This window comes from Lemur catta, chromosome 19, assembly GCF_020740605.2.
Source record: "Lemur catta isolate mLemCat1 chromosome 19, mLemCat1.pri, whole genome shotgun sequence".
Classification (NCBI taxonomy): Eukaryota; Metazoa; Chordata; class Mammalia; order Primates; family Lemuridae; genus Lemur; species Lemur catta.
The window spans coordinates 9796419-9816999 of NC_059146.1; the positions used below are offsets into that span (position 1 = coordinate 9796419).

Sequence of the window (20581 nt, forward strand, 5' to 3'; positions counted from 1 at the left end):
GATTCCATTTATATGAAGCATCCAGAATAGACAAATCTATAGAGATAGAAAGTAGATTTGTTGTTTGCTAGAGGTGGGAGGTTGGGGAACAAGAGGAGTGACTACTGTTGAGTATGAGGTTTCTTTCTCAGTTGATGAAAATGTTCTAAAATGTATTTTGGTGGTTTCTGCACATTCCTATGACTATACTAAAAAGCATGAACTGTATACTTTAAATAGCTGAATTATATGGTATGTGAATTATATCTCAACAAATCTGTTATTTAAAAATAGCTAAGGGAAGAAGGATGGAGAGGCATGTTTCTTTCTCTTGCTATTTCCTCTTCCTAGAAGGATTTTCTCTACTTACCTTCATGGCTCACTGCCCCGTTGCCTTCAAATGTCACCTTTTGGTTGGACCTGCCTTGATCACCAATCGGAATTTCAAACTTTCCTCCTTTGCACATACTACTACCTAACACACAAATATTTTACTTATTTGTTTTCTTGTCTGCCTCATTATGAAGAGAGGAGTTTTTACATGCTTGATTTGTTGCTGCATTTCTAGCTTCTAGAAAAATGCCTGGCACATGGTGGGTGTTAATTCAATATTTGCTCAGTGAATGAATGGTGTCACACAGAAGTGACAGATAAGCCAGAAGGTCTGAAAGTGCCTGGTTTGTTTGGACACTACAAATAGTTCTTATTGGCTAGATCAGAGTATGTGTATGGTGTGGTTATGATAAGTCTGTAGAGGAAGGAAAAGCCCTTTTACTGAAGGTCTGATATAGACAGATAGAGAATAGACAGCTAGAGAATGACAGAAGGAAGGTGAACAGGGGACTGAAATGATCATTGTTAGTTGTGCTGAATTCTTGGAGGCAAAGAATGGTGCCTCCCTGCCTGCCTGCCTTCCTTCCTTCCTTTATTTTAAGGAGTCTCTGAAATTGTTTTTCGTTTTCCCACCCTTCCATAACAGCTTATATTATCAAGTACTTAGAAGTACTGGTGACACTTAGGATGTATAATTTATAGGACTAACTCACAAGTATTTATTATTTTATTTTAGACTTTTTCCCCCATGGTTTAAATCAGACATTTATGTACTCAGCCTCAAGTCAGTTTCTAGTCTCAATGTTAACCTTATTAAATAAAAGAAGATAGTGGAAACTCAGACAAAATAAAACATTTTACCTTCCAGAAAAAAAAAAAAATTTTTTTCCAATTTTTCTTGGTAATAACAGCGTTTATATTTTTGTACCAAAATTAGAGTAACAAGCAATGTCCATGGGCAAGGTGAGAAAAGTAGTAATTTTTTTGTTTACCCAAAAGGTGTGAACATAAACTGACTAGAGTTTATTTTGCCCTCTTAGGGGAAAAATCTATTCATCAACCAATAAGGAAATTACAAGCCCAGCTTTCAGTCCTTTGTTTACAATGCACCGTAGTGCAGTATGATTTGCATGTTAATGATGTGAATCCAACTGTATAATAAATGGGAAGGGGAAGATATAAACTTGTTTCAGAGAGCAGGTTTGTTTGTTTTCCCTGATTTCCTTCTTAAATGTTTAACTTGAGAACACATCTATGAGGCATGCTTGTGTGAAAGCTAATAATTTGTGATCATCGAATGGAGTGGCAATGAAGCAGGAAGTTTCATTCTCAGGTTTCTCACTTAGAAAGCAACTGGACACTAGAGTCATTTGGACATCTTTAGAAGGCAGACATAATGTAGCAAACAAGAGGCTTGCAGAATTCGGTCTGTGTAGCGTAATCTCTGAAATCAAAAAGCATGAAGCTGTCACACTTTATCTTTCACCAGCTCCCCCTCCTTGACCTAATTCAAGCATGCAGTTGGGCTGCTTTGTATTTTGTGCTTTTCATTAGTTTCCTGATATGTTGTTATGCATGTTGTCCTTAAGTAAAATAGCAAAATAAAACCAATTTTTAAATATTAATGTGTGATTTGTGCAAATGTGTCTTAGATGCATTGAATCACTAGAAATTGAAAAAACATAATCCATGGTTTTGAAAAGCATCCAATTTCCATTTATTTACAGCCTTTGAGCCATTTCACAAGTTGAAAAGCAACCATTCAGCCATTTCATGTTTAGATTATTACATATTTAAAAGATCCTAAAACCATCATCAGCATGCAGTAGCCCTCTCATTGAACAAATAAAGATTAGAGGCAAATGAAGAAATCCCTCTAAATCAGTGGTTCTCAAACATGGGTGATTTTGCTCCACAAAGAACTTCTGGCTATTTCTAGGGATATTTTTTGTCACAACTCGGGGGTGTTGAATGCTAATGGCATCCAGTGGGTAGAGTCCAGGGATGTTACTAAATATCCTACAGTGCACAGAACAACCCCTCAAACCCACAGCCCCACAACAAAGAATTTTGTGGCCTAAAATGTCAATTAGTACCAGAGTTGAGAATTCTTGCTCTGAACAAAGATATGAAGCCAAATTGTATCCCAAATTCTAAAATCTAATTTACAAACTTTCACTATTATGAAAAATCATTAAAGCTTGTATTATTTACTGGAAATAACAATGCTACCCCAAACTTAGTGGCTTAAAACAATGCACATTTATTATTTCAGAAATTCTGTGGGTCAGGAGTTCAGGCACAGTTTAGCTGGATCCTCTACAAGGCTACAATCACAGGCACTCTGGGCTGAATTCTCATCCAAAATCTTGACTGGGGAAGAATCTGTTTCCATGCTTATGTGGTTGTTGGCAGCATTCAGTTCCTTGCAGATGGTGAAACTGAGGAGTTCAGCTTCTTGCTGGCTGTTGGTCCTGGCTCCTTGTTTCATGGCTTTGTCCATGGAGCATCTCACAACATGCCAGCTTGCTTCTTCACAGCCAGAAAGCAGGGTCTTCTTGCAAGCTGGATGTCACAATTTGATGTAATGTAATCATGTGCACATAATCTCATATCTCCTTAGACATATTCTATAAGGTATAAAGGCAAGTATAGGTCCCACCTACATTCAAGGGGAGGGACTTACACAAAGATGTGAAAACCAGCAGGAAGGGATCATGAGAACCATCGAAGACTCTATCTGCCATAGGGAAGTTATCTTCTTTCTCCTCTGTTTTTGTTTTTTCATTTAAAGAATGTGGCTACTCATTAAAAGTTAATAGGCTATGTGAAAAGTCTGCTCATAAAATACACATATTATTAATATCATTTAGAGAACTAAGGAAAAGGGACCATAGGGCACTGTCACATGCTGACTGTCACCACTACTTTTTCATTTATGTAGAATATTAGCAGTGACATCAGAGTGCTGTTTTATGCCAACACAGAAAGTTGCCAAGCTTTATTTGTGCCTTTTCTTCTATAGACCTGTACCTTGTTGCTGTTTGCTGGTTCACTTCTCTTTCTGTTTCTCTTTGTTTTTCTGTATTAAAGAATTTCCACATTATTGGGAGGTTAGAGGATTGGGGAATGGAAAGGTCATCTTGGGTTCTTATTCATTGCTAGGGATAGGGGGAGATTCTTTTGCATTTAAAATATATAATTATGTAAATAGAACAAATGGAATAATTAATGACTCATAACTATAATAATAACTGAAGGTACTGTGAATTACATAACATAAAAGTAGGTATTGAATCTCTGTCTATGAGAAATTAAATTTGACTCGTTCGAGTAAATTTTCTTACTAGATTTTTTTGGAGAACTTTATTTACTTTAACCATAGGCTGAATGTTTATTCCTTGATACTGAACTCTGTTTCCCTTTGCCTTTAGCACTAGCCAGTTTAATTTCTACACAGTGCTGGAAACTAATTTCAATAATGAGAGGGTGACACTAAAAGGATTATAATATTAAAGGGATTTATTGTTAAGCAAGGTGGCGTAAATATCGATGAATAAAAGTTTTATGGTTATGTTAAATCTTTTATCCATTTTTATTTTTTTAAGGTCTACAAATAACCAGAACTCTTTTCATCTATTAGATTTGTACTGCAAGACATATTCTCCGGTATTTACTATACGGGTGATGACTGATAATACTGTGTTCTATCAGATTGCTAGTGTACCTTGCACTTCTATAGGAGATATCAGAATTTCTGTTTTATATAAATTATACTCATAATGCATAATTGGGGGAGATGTGGGCATTACATAGTCAAACAGGTTTATTTCCCCATCAAATAACTTATCTTTGATGTTTGCACTATTTGCATATCTCATATGAATATCCACAAGTATATAACCTCTTTAATAAGCACTTACTATGTCCCAGGATTTGTGGTGGATACACAGTATTACATTACTGTTCATAAGTCTGTTTTACCCAAGTTTTTAACGGAAACAATACTTATCCCAGTTTAGTGATTTTTCTCAAAGTTTCACAGCTGAAAAATACAGGAACTGTTACTCACACGTATCTGTTTCTTTCCCTTTGAATGAATGGCTCTGCCTGGCTGGTGGCGCAAAGTATGAGCACTTTCTGGCAATTATGAAATCTTGGATTCTTTTTGCTGAATTAATATCCTAAAAACAACCATATATTGGATACAAATATGAGTAATCCAAAATGACAATTTGATCCTTCTTTCTCATTTTCTGCTTACAATCACTATAAATGACAAATCGCCAAAGGGTTAGAGATTTAGCTCAGTAAAGGAAGTGGGGCCAGGGAGGGAAGAAGAGTTAATTGAGAAAAGAGTGTCTGAGAAAGAAACAATCACAGCATTGAAGATGAGAAAGGGCCTTTTAAGGATGCAGGAAATAAATGCAAGATGATAAGGGAGAGAGCAAAAGCAAGGAGACTCCAGTGGAGCTTTGAGAGGTTGGCAGGGCGTGGATTGGAGGGCATTTTACAGCATGTTTAAGGATTTCAGATTGATAAGCGACAACATCAGATTTGCATTTTTCAAGGATCAGTCCAGCTGCAAGGTGAAAGATGATAGGAATTCATGGGTGATGCAGGGAGATGATTTAACTATTGACACAAGCAACAACCAGGGTGAGCCTGGAGAGCAGTAAGCTTAGTAAAAAAAAGTCAGTCTAAAAAGGTTTCATGCTGTATGATTTCATGTGTATAGTATCATTTAAATGATGAAACTGTAGGGATGGGGGCTAGATTAATGGTTGCCAGAAGATAGGGGTGGGGGTGAGTAGTGGGTATAAATACAAAGAGGTAGCACTAGGCAGTCCTTTTACAGTGATGGAACAGTTCTGTAACCTGAATATGGTGGTAGTTACACAAATCTATTCATGAGATAAAATTGCAGAGAACCACACACACATACACACACACACATGCGCGTGTGTATACATGAATGTAGGTTTTTAAAAATGGTGATACATTTATTTGTTAGGGCTGCCATAACAAAATACCAGAGACTTGCTGGTTTAAACAACAGCCAGTCCTGAGCTGAAGGGATCCATCCTCCCGCCTCGGCCTCCCAGAGTGCTAGGATCACAGGCATGAGCCACCCCACCCAGCCTCTCATTTTTAAAATGAGGAATCGGTAGTAATAGTTACACATTTTGGTCAGAATTAAATAAGATAATAGAGATAAAACATATTGTAAAATGTAAAGCACTTCACAAGTGTTAGTTGCTTTTACTGTTTTCTATTAGTATAGTCCACATACAATAACCAGCAATAACGTTCAAAATAATATTTATTCTTTTCAAGGCAGGGTGAAGGGAAAAATTTAATCAAAATAAATCAAATCATAAGAATGAAATAAGCTACAGACAGCAAATTTCAGGAGACAGGAGAATTCAAATTTTCTTTTGGAAATTAGGTTCTAAGGGGGAAATGTTAAGATAAAGTTTTGTTTAGTTATTTTTATGAAAATCAGTATAAGCACACAGCACAAAAACAGTGACAAAATCATAAGTAAAATTGCATAATTTTGATACAATATTAAATGTAAGTAGTCACTCAAACTTTATTTTAGACAATAACCTCTACCTGATATACAGTCACATGAGACACTTAATAACACATAGTTTTATTAAGTTAGCTATGTCATCAGGTAAGATTCAATAACAGTATACACTGAAAAAGTGTCACATCGCTTCTCTGTTGCTGGAATATAAATACAAACTCTTTCTAGCATATGATATGGGCTGGAACTTTGCCAATCAGTGACTATTGAGTGAATCTAGATTTTTTTTTTCCCCAGTGTCTGGCAATAAAAAGAGTTTTTCTTGGGCACTGGTGACAGGATGTATATCACTGGTACTTACTCTGCCAAAAGTTGGCATTGAGCAGAAGCCTCGGGAGTCTTACATAGCAGTAAATGGAAAGGAAGGGATGGGGGATCAGGGACAGCTTTTACAATGGACTTTTATTCTGCTTAAAGTCAAACAGAATGGTATCACTCTGCTTGTAGACATGTCTCTGTGGCTCAGTTCCAAGGAAATAAGTTCTATATTGATCCTTAACATTAGTATGTCTGCATTAAACTAAGTCCTTTCAGTGTATTTCATAACAAATTGAACTTTTTAAAAATCTCTTTCATCATTGTTATTGCTTCATGAGAGTATATTCACTTTAAATATGATTGCTCTGAGATACGGTCATTTTGAGGGAGCCGGGAGCTTTATATTCTTCCTGCTTATTTCCTCTTTGAGTTGTCTAGTGGTTTTCTTAATGATAACAAAATGCATTTATAAAATACATTTTCTAGTCTATTGACTGTAGGAACTCTTAACCACCCCATTTGCTGTTTTCCTCTATGTATCTTTTCCCTTCTTTTGCGATACTTTCCTTTTTTTGTGATACTGTACCCTCCACTGCTTCCTTGACCTATGTTGATATTCATCTGTCTTGATTCAGAGCTTATTTCCTCCCAGTCAGGCACAATGCTAAAAACTGGGGAAATGATCGTAACAAAACACCTGTTACCATATTACCCAGTCCTGGCGACTTTGGAAAGGCTCCTTGCGGGAGGTGGCATCTAAACTAAGCCTCAAAGGAGAAACAGGAGTTAGCCAGGTCACAATGGGAGCAGGAACACGTTGCAGCATGTGCAAAGGCCCCAGGGCAGAAAGGGCAGGGTGCAGCCTGGGGAATTACTGGAAGTTTTGTATGGTTTAAAGAGGAAAGAGGAGGAAGCATTGTAAATGAGCTACAGCGATAAACTCATGAAGGGCTCTGGGCATGAAGAAAAGTTCAGCTTTTGTGTAGTGAGCAGACAGAAACCATTTAAGGATTAATAATCAGTAAATTAACATTAAAAAGTGGAGAATGGTTTGAATGGGGTAATTTTGGGAAAAAAAAAAAAAAGAGCATTTCTTTCCAATATGTGGTCCTGATGCTATTGTTCAATACATATTGGCGTGATGCTGTCATCTTTAAAAATTGAAATCAGGGTCATTTAAATAGAGCACAATGATACATATATTAAATCTATGCTAAAATATAAATCTATTCAAAATTGGTAAGTCGGGAGGCACAGCAAGCAAAAATCTTGCCATAGTGTACCATTGCCCCTTGTGTATGACTTGTGCAGTTGAGACAATAGGCTGGAGAAACTGCTGACCACATGTGTGAATATGTATTTTGCCATAGCAAAAAATGATTGCTGAACAAATCTTTTCTTCTCCCAGAGTTATATGCTAATTAAAATATCTAACTGAAGAAAGGTGCATTCGTTTAGAAAGCTTTCTTTAGTACCAACGTAATTCTGATTAAGAGGAAGAAGACAATTGAAAAGCAGAGCCTCTATTTTAAAATTAATTTATACTATAGTTCAGAGGCTTCCTGAACAAGTTAATTTGAGCATGAGATTATTTGACTAATAACAGGTAACTGCTGTGAGTCTCCATTTTTACATGATCAAACTAAAGAAGACAAAGAAGAACTAGCAATGCTTTGTTTGAAACAAAAACTATAGCTCATTATCAATGAAAAGATTATAGTACCTGTCAAAAAATTAAAAGTTACTCAGAATGGTCCCTTCAAAAGTACAAATGAGAGCTGGCATTATTTAAATTGAAGGAATCAGAGAAAATACTTGAAGTTAGCTTTTAACTGTTGCCTTAAAACTCCCTGACTTAGTCTTTTTTCTGCTGTTATAACAGAATACCTGAGATGGGGTAGTTTATAAAGAATAGAGATTTGTTTCTCACAGTTTTGTAGGCTGGGAAGGTCAAGGTCAAGCTCAAGGGGTCCACATCTGGCAAGGGCCTTCTTGCTGTGTCATCCCAAGGCAGAAGACAGAGGACAAGAGAACACATGAGAGAGTGGGGCAAAGGGACCGAACTCATCCTCTTATCAGGAACTGACTCCGACAATAACTAACCCGCTCCCACAGTAACTAACCCACTCCCACAGTAACAGCATTAGTCCATTCATGAGGACAGAGCCCTCATGACCTCATCACCTTTTAAAGGTCTCACGTCTCAACACTGTTGCACTGGGGATTAAGTGCCTAACCCATGAACTTTGAGGGACACATGCAAACTATGGCATCCCTCAAGTAGTATGAAGTCAAAAAGGATTTTTCTGTCAGCTGGAAAAACTTGCATAAAATGTTCTTACATCCCAGCAATGACATCTATTGATACATACTTTTTAAAGTTAATACTTGACAGTGTTAAATATTTAATTTTCATGTAATTATCAATATTCTTAATTTTATGTAATATTTTTGAAACATTGATTTCATATTCAAATAATATATATTTACTATTTATAATTTCAAGCATTGAATCTCACTTAATATTTTGAAATATATTGTTAAATTTTATGCCCAAATTATGTTAAATATTTAGTGTCAATAATTTTATGAATCTTGAGCATTTCTTTTGTGAAAATAAACATTGAAATAACCATTTTACCCTTTTGCTCTGGTATTGTTTTCTTTAGCAAAAGGGTTAGAAGGCTGTTGTATTCATCCATTGATGATGGTGAGCTGAAAAGTGGTCATCGGGGAGAGTAAGAAAAAAAAAATTACATGGATTTCGAATAGAGGAATGAGATAGAGTCAACAAGACTTGGCCAGTTGGGGGATGTAGTATATGTGAAAGAAAAATGGAAAAGAAAGATACTTTGCCTTTGTGTATGAACTTTGAGTAGATGTAGTTATGAACATTACTGTTCACAAAGAGATCTTGACAGAAAGAGAAGGAAAGCTGAGAAGAGAGAGGGAAAACAAAAAAGAAGAGCAAGAAGACAAATAGCAAATAGCATCACTTCACGAAATGCTACAATTTCAATGATTAAATGTTCAAAAGTTAACATCACCTCCTCCTACTACCTCTAGCCTGTTTCTTGGAAGCTTTATATACACCAAATACACCATGATGAATTTGGGACCTCTAGTGGGGCCAGCAGAGTTGATGATATGTTAAAGGAAATGGACAATGAATAACAAACAGCTCAAGGCTCATCACGGACTCCCTACAGCTCCTTAAACCTGAGTTATCTTGACTCAGGCTAAAGTCAGTGCCCCTAAAGTTTGTCACCAGTTAGGGAAGTTAAGACTAATTTCTAATTTAACAGCTATGTATATGGAAGACTGGTATACTCTTGGATTCCCACGATGAGAAAATGAATATGTTTTCACAGAAAGATGATTTTCTGCAGTGATTATTTCCATACTACCTTTAGAATATTCTTTGCTTATATTATAGGTTCAATGACCTGTTAATATCTGGTCAAGGAACCTAAATACTTTTATTTGGAAGTTGGAATACATTTTCCCATTTTAAAAATCTTGTTAAAAATAATTTAGGGATATAACTACTTGGAAACTACTTACACTTTACATTAGTAAATATCAAGTTCGAAAATTTTATTAAGGTTGGTCAGTTCTAAGAGCATCAAGGTAGATCACAAAGCTACTCTGATTTGCATTAGGGAGACTATACTCAGAATTGCTCTTTATTTTTCAGCTTGTGAGCACTTTAATTTCTCTTTCTTCTTCTTTTTTTTTTTACCTATCTCCTATTTGCTGCATATTTATAAATTCATGTTTGTTTAATGTGAAAAGAGTATTTTATATAGCTCTTTTCCTTTCTATACCAAGTTTGATAATTCTAAGGAGAAGACTTAAAGTTTTAATCCTCTAATTTTCAGAAAGGCTGAGAGCATTAAGAAGCTTACTGAGGAGTTGACGTGTGCTGTAATTTTGTTTTCTGGGATTTGAGTTGAGAAGAACCATAAAAAAAAAAAAAAAACATGTTTGGCAGTGGTCAGATGGCTTTTGGTACTCAAGTGACACTCTGATACCTGGGTATTCGCTTATTTTTGCCACGTTTAAAATGAAAATGAGGTCAAGGATTTCCAGAGCTCTGAGGCTCCTTTGAAATGTCAAATAGAAATGGTTCTAAAGGGGAAGACGTCTCGAGGTCCTACTGTGAACAGGCAATGTAGGTGTTGCCTTTTGAATTTTATTTCAGAAATCTCTACCACAGGACCTCTTGGCATGGGAAGCACGGCCACCAGTACCACCCTCCGGACCACAGCGTGGAGCCCAGGCAGGAGTACGACCCCCTCAGTGTCAGGAAGAAGAAACCGGAGCACCAGCACCCCGTCCCCAGCCGTCGAGGTACTTGACGACATGACCACCCACCTTCCGTCAGCATCGTCCCAAGCCCCAGGGCTCGAAGAGAGCTGTGAGGCTGTGGAAGCCCGAGAAATCATGTGGTTTAAGACCCGTCAAGGACAGATAGCAAAGCAGCCGTGCCCTGCAGGAACTATTGGTAAGTCTGTCCGAAAGAGCTAAGCTGAAAGTGTTTTGTTACTTTGGCTTGATTTTCTAGTTCTGTTCTTTTCTTTCTTTTTTCTTGGGGGAGAGGTAGAGAGTGCTGCATATTTAATATTTTGTTACTTCACATTGGATTGGATTCTGAACTTGGCTGAATTACAATTTAAAGCCATGCATTTTCCAGAGTTTGAAAATGCAACCTGAAGACCTCACAGGTGAGAATGTGGTGGCAATACATGTGAGATCAGCAGTTTTCACCCATCGTGTGCGGTCTCTGGGTCAAGTTATAGTTAGGCTGTAGATGTTCTGGCTACTCCAGACAGTCAGCTTTTCTATGTAGCAGCCCAGAGTAATCATTGATTACTGGGAATTAGTTTCATACTTGTCACCAGCTGTCAGATATTGATTGCAGAAAATGAGGTCGAGAACTTCTATATTGGAAGATGATCATAGAAATGACCTAAAATTTAACAAAAAAGAAAGTTTGACTCTTTGTTTTGTTTTTGTTTGTTGGTTTTTGTTTTTTACCAGTCATTGTAGTTGTCCTTTAAAGGTCAAAGGCTCTTAACATTGTCAGAAACCTGCTGCAGGAGTCGATCTTACACACTCATGCCTCCACTATAGAGAGCAATCCTGCATTGTTTTCTCTAGGAGATAGTTAAGAACTAAATATTTCTTTGCCCATTTTATTACTGATATGATTCACAGTATCCTCAAATGGTCAACATATCATTATTTACTGTGTGTAATATGGAAATATGCTGATTTTCTTATTGTTACATACATTGATATTCATAAACTAGTACTCGACACACTGAAATTTGTATTATTCCCTAAAATGTGTAAATGAAAGAAATACACAATAGATGTCACTATACCAGCATTCTCAGGGACTTTGTCTTTGGATACTATTGATTTAGTTACTTTAAGGAAGAAGGTTTTTCTCAGACAAGTTCCAGTATGGATATATCATTCCAAATTCCATGGTATATGAAGCGGTGGGAAGACCAGAGGGAAGCTTGATTTTTTATAAAGGTACAAATTTAATTTGTTTTCCAGCAAATATTTTGCTGAAATATTCAGAAATCTTCCTTTATAAAAAAGAGGGAGAATATTTATTTCTAAAGTTTTCTTTAGAAATATTGGAATCAGAAAACAATTTGAGTCCTCCTCCTGTCTCAGCCCTGTCCCTTTAGGTCTGGGCCTCAGTTTCTTCATCTGTAAAAGAGAAATAAAAGCAGCCCCGCTACTTCAGACATTTGTTGTGAAGATTAGTGAAACAGTATATTGGAAAGCACTCAGCACTACAGAAATATGTCATTATTCTTCTGTGAAAACTGGGAAAGAGATTTAAAGGAAACCTTCTGAGGCCCTCGCAGATCACCGACTCTTCTCATTTTTACCCTTCCCTGTCTATTCTTTTGTACGTTTGGCCAGGACCTCGTGGGCTGTCACTTGAATTATGGCAGTAGCTTTCTTACCACCTCCACATCACTCCCTCCAATCCACCCTCCATACTGCTGCCGGAGGAGTTCGCTTTCCAAAATCCAAATCTGCTTCTCTCTCTCTGCTTATTGTGCTCCATTGACTCCTCAGCACCCACAGATGATAAGACAGGGGAGTTTATGGTTAGGCTTTAGCTTCCTTTCCAGTTTCATCGGATGCAACTCCCCCATCCAGTAGACCCCAGCTCAAAAAACTTGAAGTTTCCCAAAGACAGCACATTTTTCCTCCACCTGGAATGTCCTTTCCCTCCTTGTTTTCCTGAGAAACCCGCCCACTGATGCCTGTAAGACTCCACTGCTACCTTGCCTCTAAACTCAAGTACTGAGCTCCATGGAGGCAGATGCCCCATTGGCTCTAATTCATGAAATTATTCTCTGTGCCCAGCGTAGCAGCCAGCAAATGCTTTAAAAATAATCTATGTTTTTGCTTGTTGTACTGTACTTCTCCAGTGCCAAGTCCTTGCCAGGTAGTGTATCTGATATTTTAATAGACAGTGTATGAATTTAATGATCTCGTTTTTACTTTTGCTCATATTTAAACATAACATAGATACGAAATCATTCTAGGGAAAAGAAACAGATATATTTCTTTCATTATCATAGGTGTATCAACTTATCTATGCCTTGCTCCTGATGGAATCTGGGATCCCCAAGGACCAGATCTCAGCAACTGTTCTTCTCCTTGGGTCAATCACATAACGCAGAAGGTAAGAAGTCTGCCAACACTGTATTCTCTGTTGTTGATTATAACTGATGAAAACAAAACAGTCAAGACTTGTTAAAAAATTAATGTAGAAGACTTCTCCCATTTAAATTTAATTTCAGATTTAACGACAACCTCTAATATGCTATGAGCTAATTCTAGAATTTTGTTGCTTTTGAAGTGCAAATCCATGAACGTCCTCTAAGCCAGGCAGTATTGCTTACAATAATTTTATTATTAATAAAATTTCTGTGATATTGTGAACTACAGAAATAAAAGTCCAAGAGGCATTATGAATCAAGCAAGCAAAATCTTCCAGAATACATGCAGGTGGAGTTTCCTGTGGAAATAGTAATTACAATAGAAAAAGTATACTTTTGGAATCTTAAGCCATTTGATAAATGTTCTGTAACCTCATCATTTATCAGTGCTGAAAGTATACACGTGTGTGACAAAATCTTGCAGACTCAAATTTGCAGGGCTTATTTGGTTGCAATATGTTGAGCATTTTTATTATTAATGCACTGTGGGGCTTTGAATTGATTTCATTACAAACAGAGACCAGATGTGCATTTATGCCAAAAGGGCTATGGGATGAATCCTTATTATAGCAATTTATGTGGATTTATGCACTCCTAACATGGAGAGTCCTTCTATGGCACATTAGCTATGCTGAGGAATTTCTGAGCAAGATTTTGCCCAAGAAATATTACAAATGATGGCCTTACTAAAAGCCTGTCTGTGCCATTTGCTCTTTTCTCTATTTGTTTTTAACCAGACTTATCCTCAATAATATACTGTATAATAATCTATAAATATCTACCCAGTAGATCATTTAGCAGATGAGCCATAACTATCTATTTACCCTAAATCATGGAAGAATAGTGGTTCTATTGACTCTAGCTACCCTCTTGCATATGCATCTCCATACTTGTTGCTATTCATAACGATACTTCTTCAATTTCAGCACTGTTCCTGCCACAGTTTTTATGTCCTTTGATTTTATTACAGTGTAGCTCAGACCCTAGGGCAAATAATTCTTGCTGAATGTGATCAGATTAAGAGATCAGTGGCCGTATCTCCTTACATTATCGACTTTTTAAAAATAGTCCCTACATACTTAGCCTAGGGGTTAATATAAATTCAATAATAATAATTCTAGAAAGCTGAATGTTTTTGTGATAATTCCTAAATATAGTTGGACTCTTGTGTTGCAGACGTTGCTCGGTGACTTTAAGTGATAATAATGCTTAATTCTTTTCTTTCCTCTTCAACCATGCTAATCTTAGGACGAAAGAGATAATTCCTTTCAAAGACCAGACAGCTGTTGCCCATTTGATTTATGAATGGGATGTTTTTGTTTTATAATAAATACATCCTATTCTTCCAGAGCCTTTTTGCTTAATCCTGTGGAATCTATAAAATTGTATTATAATTATATTAAAATTAAAGAATTTAGACAATTGGGACTTATAGCAATACCTTAGATTGATAAATAAATTCATAAAATCTTAAAAAGTATAACAAGAGGTTTTTGAGCACTCTTACCAGCTTATTGATCTGTCCCCAAGGTCGGGGGCTGAGCCAGTGTTTTAAGTGGGTCTACCTTCATCAAGGTACCATGCTTGGTCCCAGCACTGGTTAAACTGTGGGTAGATTATGATGCCTTCCTAGCCCTCTGCTCACTCACCTAGGCCCTCTCTCTTCAGTCTGTCTACCCATTCATCTGCTTGTGTCCATTACACCTGCAAATATTCATGCTACTCATTGAATATAAATGATAGTTGAACAGGTTTCTTTACCATAAAACTTCAACACTTAAGTTAGGATTGTAAACCTCTAAGAAAGAATCAGTTGTGGCGTTCCCAGAGTTGTTTGTCCGTATTTTCTCTCCCTCCACCCCAAAGCATCTTCCACAGAATTCGTCCCTTTCCTCAATACCACAGTCCCACAAACACTCAGATGGAGCATTTGAGGGGGTTTCTTTACAGTGGTGTTGGGGCCTCGAAGGCAAACTGCAAGGGCTTGAACAGGAACCCATAGCTAGTAACAGGGAAAGAGCTGTTCCCGGCAGCAGGTCAAAGTAATGACCAAAAATTGCAAATAACAGTGTCCTTGAGAGGAAAGGTGACCTATAGACAAGGGGCACAGCCTAGCCCAGGTAACCTTTCAGAAAGGGATTGAGGGGCATTCGCCCTCCTCCCTCCATTTGCCTGCCCAGCTGCACCACTGGCCAAACCCAGTCAGAAGCCAGAAAAGAGGAACACTCCTAATGACTTCTGTAGAAGTCCACCTGCTAGGGCAGAAAGCAGGATGGAGGAGGGTGGAGAGTGGCTCTGAACTAGCAACTGGACGGTACCCAACATAGTCCTCAGCTTTTCTACTGCCTTCTGCCAGCCCTTTTCCCTTTCCCTACTCCCTCCCCTCCTCTCACCCCTCCCCTCACCCCTCCCCTCCTCTCTTTCCTTCTCTTCCTTCCCTTTTTCCCATCTTCTCTCCTCTGCTCCCACTTCCCACCTCCCTGTTTCTCTGATTGTTTTTCTGCCATGTTGAAAGGGTAATGTAGACATCTCTACTAATTCATTCCATCCTCCTCCCCCACTGAGGTACAGTTCTGTGAATTTCAAACTTTCAAAGCAAAGGAACACTTTTTACCCCCAATGAAAGTGTAGCTGAAAAAACCAATATATGCATGCAAAGGGTTGATAAACAATAGAAGTTTATTTCCTACAGTTCTGGAGGCTGGGAGGTTCAAGATCAAGATGCTGGCAGATTTGGTGTCTGGTAAGGGCCCACTTTCTGGTTCAAAGCAGCATCTTGTCTTTGCATCCTCACATAGTGGAAGGGTAGCTCTCTGGGGCCTCTTTTATAAGGGCACTAATCTCATTCATTAGGGATCTGCTCTCATGACTCAATGACCTCCCAAAGGCCCTACCTGTTAATGCTATCACACTGGGGATGAGGTTTCAACAGATAGATTTTGGGGGGATACAAACATTCAGGCCACAGCAACTTCCTGCTTGTCTTTACAGAGCCTCTGGGGAATTCCTGGGGACTTTAAAGGAAAGAGCCCTCCCCCCTTGCAAACAATCAGGCCAGGAGGGAGAAAACAGATACAGAATCTTGGTGGTTTTTACTTACAGATGAATTTGGGCCACTTACTTACGGTGAAATTAAAGATTAAATTCTGTGCAACAAAAGAAAGCAGATTACTTTTCATTAGAGAAAAGGTAAGCTTTTAAAATTGGAATATCATGAAGGAATTTGTTGCAAACAAACTAGCCCAAATACTTTAGGAATAATGAGATTTAATAAAAAGTATACTTTCTACAGAAAAGGAAGAGCATATGTTACATAGAGACCTTTACCCCAACAATGAGGTAGAGAGAGAGAGAGAGAGAGAGAGGAAAAGAAACGTCAATAGGTGGGTGAGTAGAAGGCCTGAGGGATGTAGGTGGGTGGGTGGGTGGATGGATGGATGGATGGATGGATGAATGGAAGAAAGCAGGTAGAAAGATAAATGGGTGGATAGTTAGGAAGATAGATATGTCTTCAAATTCATGTTTTAAAAACAGTTTCTAGGTTTTTTTGAAAGCCAACAATTAGCTCAAAGCCTTGCCTCCTGAAGCATATGAAAATATCCTATTTTTTTCCTCTTTCTTAATGAATGCTGTAAAATCACAGTCTCTGGCCTCAGCTTGATCTCTCCAGCTTGCACTCAGTTTTTCAAATAGGAGTTTACATTTTCTACTTTGCATACTTTTAAAGAATTCATTGCACTTTATAATCTCACCAGTCTTTTTTTATGTGAAATTGGGTGGCATTACTGTTGTGAATAGCTTCCTTATTATTTACATGCAAAGTGAGGTCAGCTGCCTGCTTCATTGCCTGGTCCAACTATTATGTGAAAAAGAATTGCCTGAGTTGTCACTGAGAATAGTCTCTTTCTGTTTCTAACTAACGGAAGTGCCTTTTCTATTGTTTGTACACAAGCTACTGACACATTTTGAGATAATGTGAGGTTATTCCTGCATTTTCTAAAGAAGGAGAATGTGCAGATCTAGAAACGATGTTGCTATTTACAATATAAAATAAGCCAGTTATTTGCCCTGAAAGACTAGATTGAATCCTGTCTCCTATATCTTAATTTCCCCAGTTTAGATCTAGCATGGAATGAAAGCAAATTGCTTCTTAATTTTGTCAGAGATTGGTAGGGTTTCTAAGACTTTAGACTTATTTAACCCACCTCCAATTGTAAGAAAGAAGCATGTTGTTGGTTATCTGTCCACTTGACTCAGATTTACAGTAAAATAGGTAAATCAAAGAAATGGTACCTATGTACTTACACATTATGAGTAATTACTTCATCAGTTGTTTTGGCCTCTGATTAATGATGATATAATAACATCTCAAAGCTGATTTTAAAGAAAATTGTTTTTACTTGTGTTAAAATTTAAGATGTAAACAGTATCTGTCTCTGTCATAATTATTATTCTTAACCGAAGCTGCAGGGTTTTCCCTCCTCTATTCAAGTCCCAGATATAATCCTACCGTATCAATGTAGGCATTAATTTACTAATCCTCACAAAACCTGTAACATTTCTCAGTGTGTATGTGCTTATTTCTGAGAAATAATTTTAGTAGACTCTGTAGTAAAAGAAATGTTAGAGATAGGCATTTTCATGAGATCTATAAGCTAGGATATGTAGAATAACCTTATTTCCACTCTGCCTCTGTGCACAGGAAACTTGAGGAAGATTCAAGATATTATATATTTTAATGCACATAAGATCATTGTAATCTGCAGTAACTGGAGTGAGAGAAATAAACAGGGTGATCAGAAGGAGGGTCACCTCAGATGCCACCAGAGGGGATGTGGTCAGTGATGGCCAGTTGGATAATGTAGCCATTGAACCCAATTGAGGGTACAGCAGCCACGGGGAGAACCCAGTTAATGGCACCACCATCACGTTGAGTTATGCGGACAAGAAACCCAGCGGTGGCTCTTGGTGGCTCCCTTTCCTCCTTATTGCACATCCAGTCAGACACTAGGCCTGTCAGGTGTGCCTGTAAATCCCTCTCAAGTCAGACCCCTTCTTCTGTTCACTTCTCCCCACTCTCAGTACACCAATCGATAGCACCTTCTAATCACCCAGGTTTTCTTTCATTTATTCCTGAACCCTCTAACCCATTCTCCTGAGTTTGATTTCAAATACAAACCTGGTTGGGCCCCTCCTACTTAAACTCTTTAGTACCTTTCCATGGTTCTTAACATAATTCCCAAAATCATCATTGTGACTTCCAAAGGACAAGTACTTAATCTGTTCCTCGCTCCCCTCTCCGCCTGCCTAAACTCTGGATGCAGTGCCTTTTCCACGGTCTCCCCAAGACTCGATGCTTCTCCCTCCTAAACGCTGTTCTGCCTGGAAGCCCCCACCCGTATCCCAGCCTGATTCCTTCTTTTTCCACTCCATCTCACATCAAACATCCTTCCTCAGAGAAGCAAGTCTTAAATTACTTCCTAACTTCATACACCAAGTTAAGCTGTCTTTAAACTGTTCTACCACACTGGGGTTCTGTATCACTTTCAACAAAATTAAAATTAAATAATTACACAGTTAAATTTTTAATGCCTTTTTCCATTGCTGCTATGTAAACGCTTTGTTACAAGAAACCATTTTATACCCCAGATGTTACCACAGTGCTATTTGCTCAAAGGACAAATGAGCATATAGGCTGAATAAATAATTGTTGAAATAATAGATGGAAAGATAAATAGAGATAGATACATTCATCCTATTTTTGAAAAACTAGATATATGTATTTAATACATACACACAAACATGTACGATTAATTGAATCCTTAAAGCAGAAAAAGATGTGTTTTTCCTCTTTGTTATACCTGTAGTATTCTGTCTTCTAAAACCATTGTTATTATGGACTTCACTTTTTATATATCACATTCTTTGCTCAGAAAGCCATTTCTCCTCAGTAGCACCCACCAGAACTCCACCTTACCTGGTCACTCTCAACTTTATCTTTTAAGACTTCATTTGGTTGTTACCTCTTCTTGCTCTCCCTCTCCCTTTCCAGGGATTCATTGCCCCTGTACTATACTCCCATAATACTTCATGCACATTTATATTATTACAGTTGCATTGTTGAATTAGTATTATCTGCCTGTATGTACCCTACTCCGATCCCAACTGGTAGAATGTGGCTTCATGAGGGCAAGAGCTATGTAAGATTCATCTTTATTTCCTCAAGAAATAAAAAGTGTTCAAATAATTGTTGAAAGAATGAAAAATTGTTACTTTGATTTATTCATTTTTAAGGTGAAGAGAGGGCCTGTAGTACCAGCTACTCGGGAGGCAGAGGCAGGAGGATCACTTGAGGTCAGGAGTTGGGGGCTGCAATAAGCTGTGATTGCACCTTTGAATAGCCACTGCATTCTAGCCTGGGTAATACAGCAAGATCCCATCTCTAAAAATAATTTTAAAAAATTAGAAAGTAAAAATTTTTGAAAAAGAAAGAACAATTAGTTACAGCAACTTACTTTTCATATTTTTATTATAAACGTTTTTATAACTTATTTGTACTTCAGTTTCTTTTTTTCTTACAACTTTTTTGTTGTTGAACACTGAGTTTCAGAGTTCCTTTGGAGGATTAAATAAGTTTATTCTTCTTAAGAAAACATTTCTAAACACTAAAATATAATTACCATTTTTAAGAGAATCCACTAGTGATTTTCATACTTGATTCACTGATTTATAAAACTACACTATCTGTTACTGACATATACATAAGCAGCTGCATTTCTCATCGTTATCTTTTATGTTGAGAAAAGTTACATTTTGATTCATTGGTAATCTACATTCGCAACTTTTTCATTACTATACATAAAGAAAAAGTTTAAATTTTTATATAAGGGAATTACACAGGCCTTCTTTTCCACCTTATCATTTCCCAATCTAACATTATAATAATATTGAAGACTATGCTTGCATAAGTACACAGAAATAAAAGAATGAATTACAATATGAAAATAACAGGGCTATTATTTCTTTTTTCTCTGTTTGCTAACTAATTTTGATTCAGACACTAAGTTCTGATTGGCAGATTGGTAGGGCGTTCCCTCCTCCCCCCAGGTGTGGCAATTGCTCAAGCCCCGACATTTGTCCCCAGGAAGACCATAGGTCCCTCACTGTCCACCTAACACAATCATTCCACTTTATTTGTTTCTTTAACATTCATTCCTGCCACAAACGGTTAAGCACCTCTGAGTAGATGGCAATAACCTACCTATTGGACTAAGAATTTTAGTTGTGTCCTTACAGCTTTCTGAATAGCCATTAAGGAGACAGCTTACAAAGAGATCTTTCTGTTTGTGAGCCAATGTTCCATGTCAACTGCCTTTAAAAAAGAAAACTATTTCTTAAATAATGACACTATTATATGTTTAAATAGTAATAAGACAGGTTAAAGTTTAGATAGATAAATATCAAACCATTAACAATCTCTGAGAAGCAGGAATATATAGAGGTGAAAGAAAAGACATTCATTACTTATACATTGCACCCTTCTATTTACTTTTTCTTGTTTCTCATGACTTTCTTACAAATTAATATATATTCCTATCTTATTACCCAGGGATATCAGATTTGCTCATGCGATCATGGAGTATTAGTCTTTATC

The 20581-nt window shown here is 37.3% G+C and overlaps 1 protein-coding gene across 3 annotated transcripts in view; it reads left to right on the forward strand.

Moving 5' to 3' along the window:
• The window catches only part of ADGRL3 (adhesion G protein-coupled receptor L3), a 352909-nt gene that overhangs the window by 195777 nt on the left and 136551 nt on the right, over positions 1-20581 (forward strand). For all 3 annotated transcript variants that reach the window (XM_045531770.1, XM_045531771.1, XM_045531773.1), the window contains 2 exons: positions 10371-10673; positions 12787-12890. In XM_045531770.1, coding sequence (XP_045387726.1) covers positions 10371-10673; positions 12787-12890 — 407 coding nt within the window. The remainder of the gene's footprint in view (positions 1-10370; positions 10674-12786; positions 12891-20581) is intronic.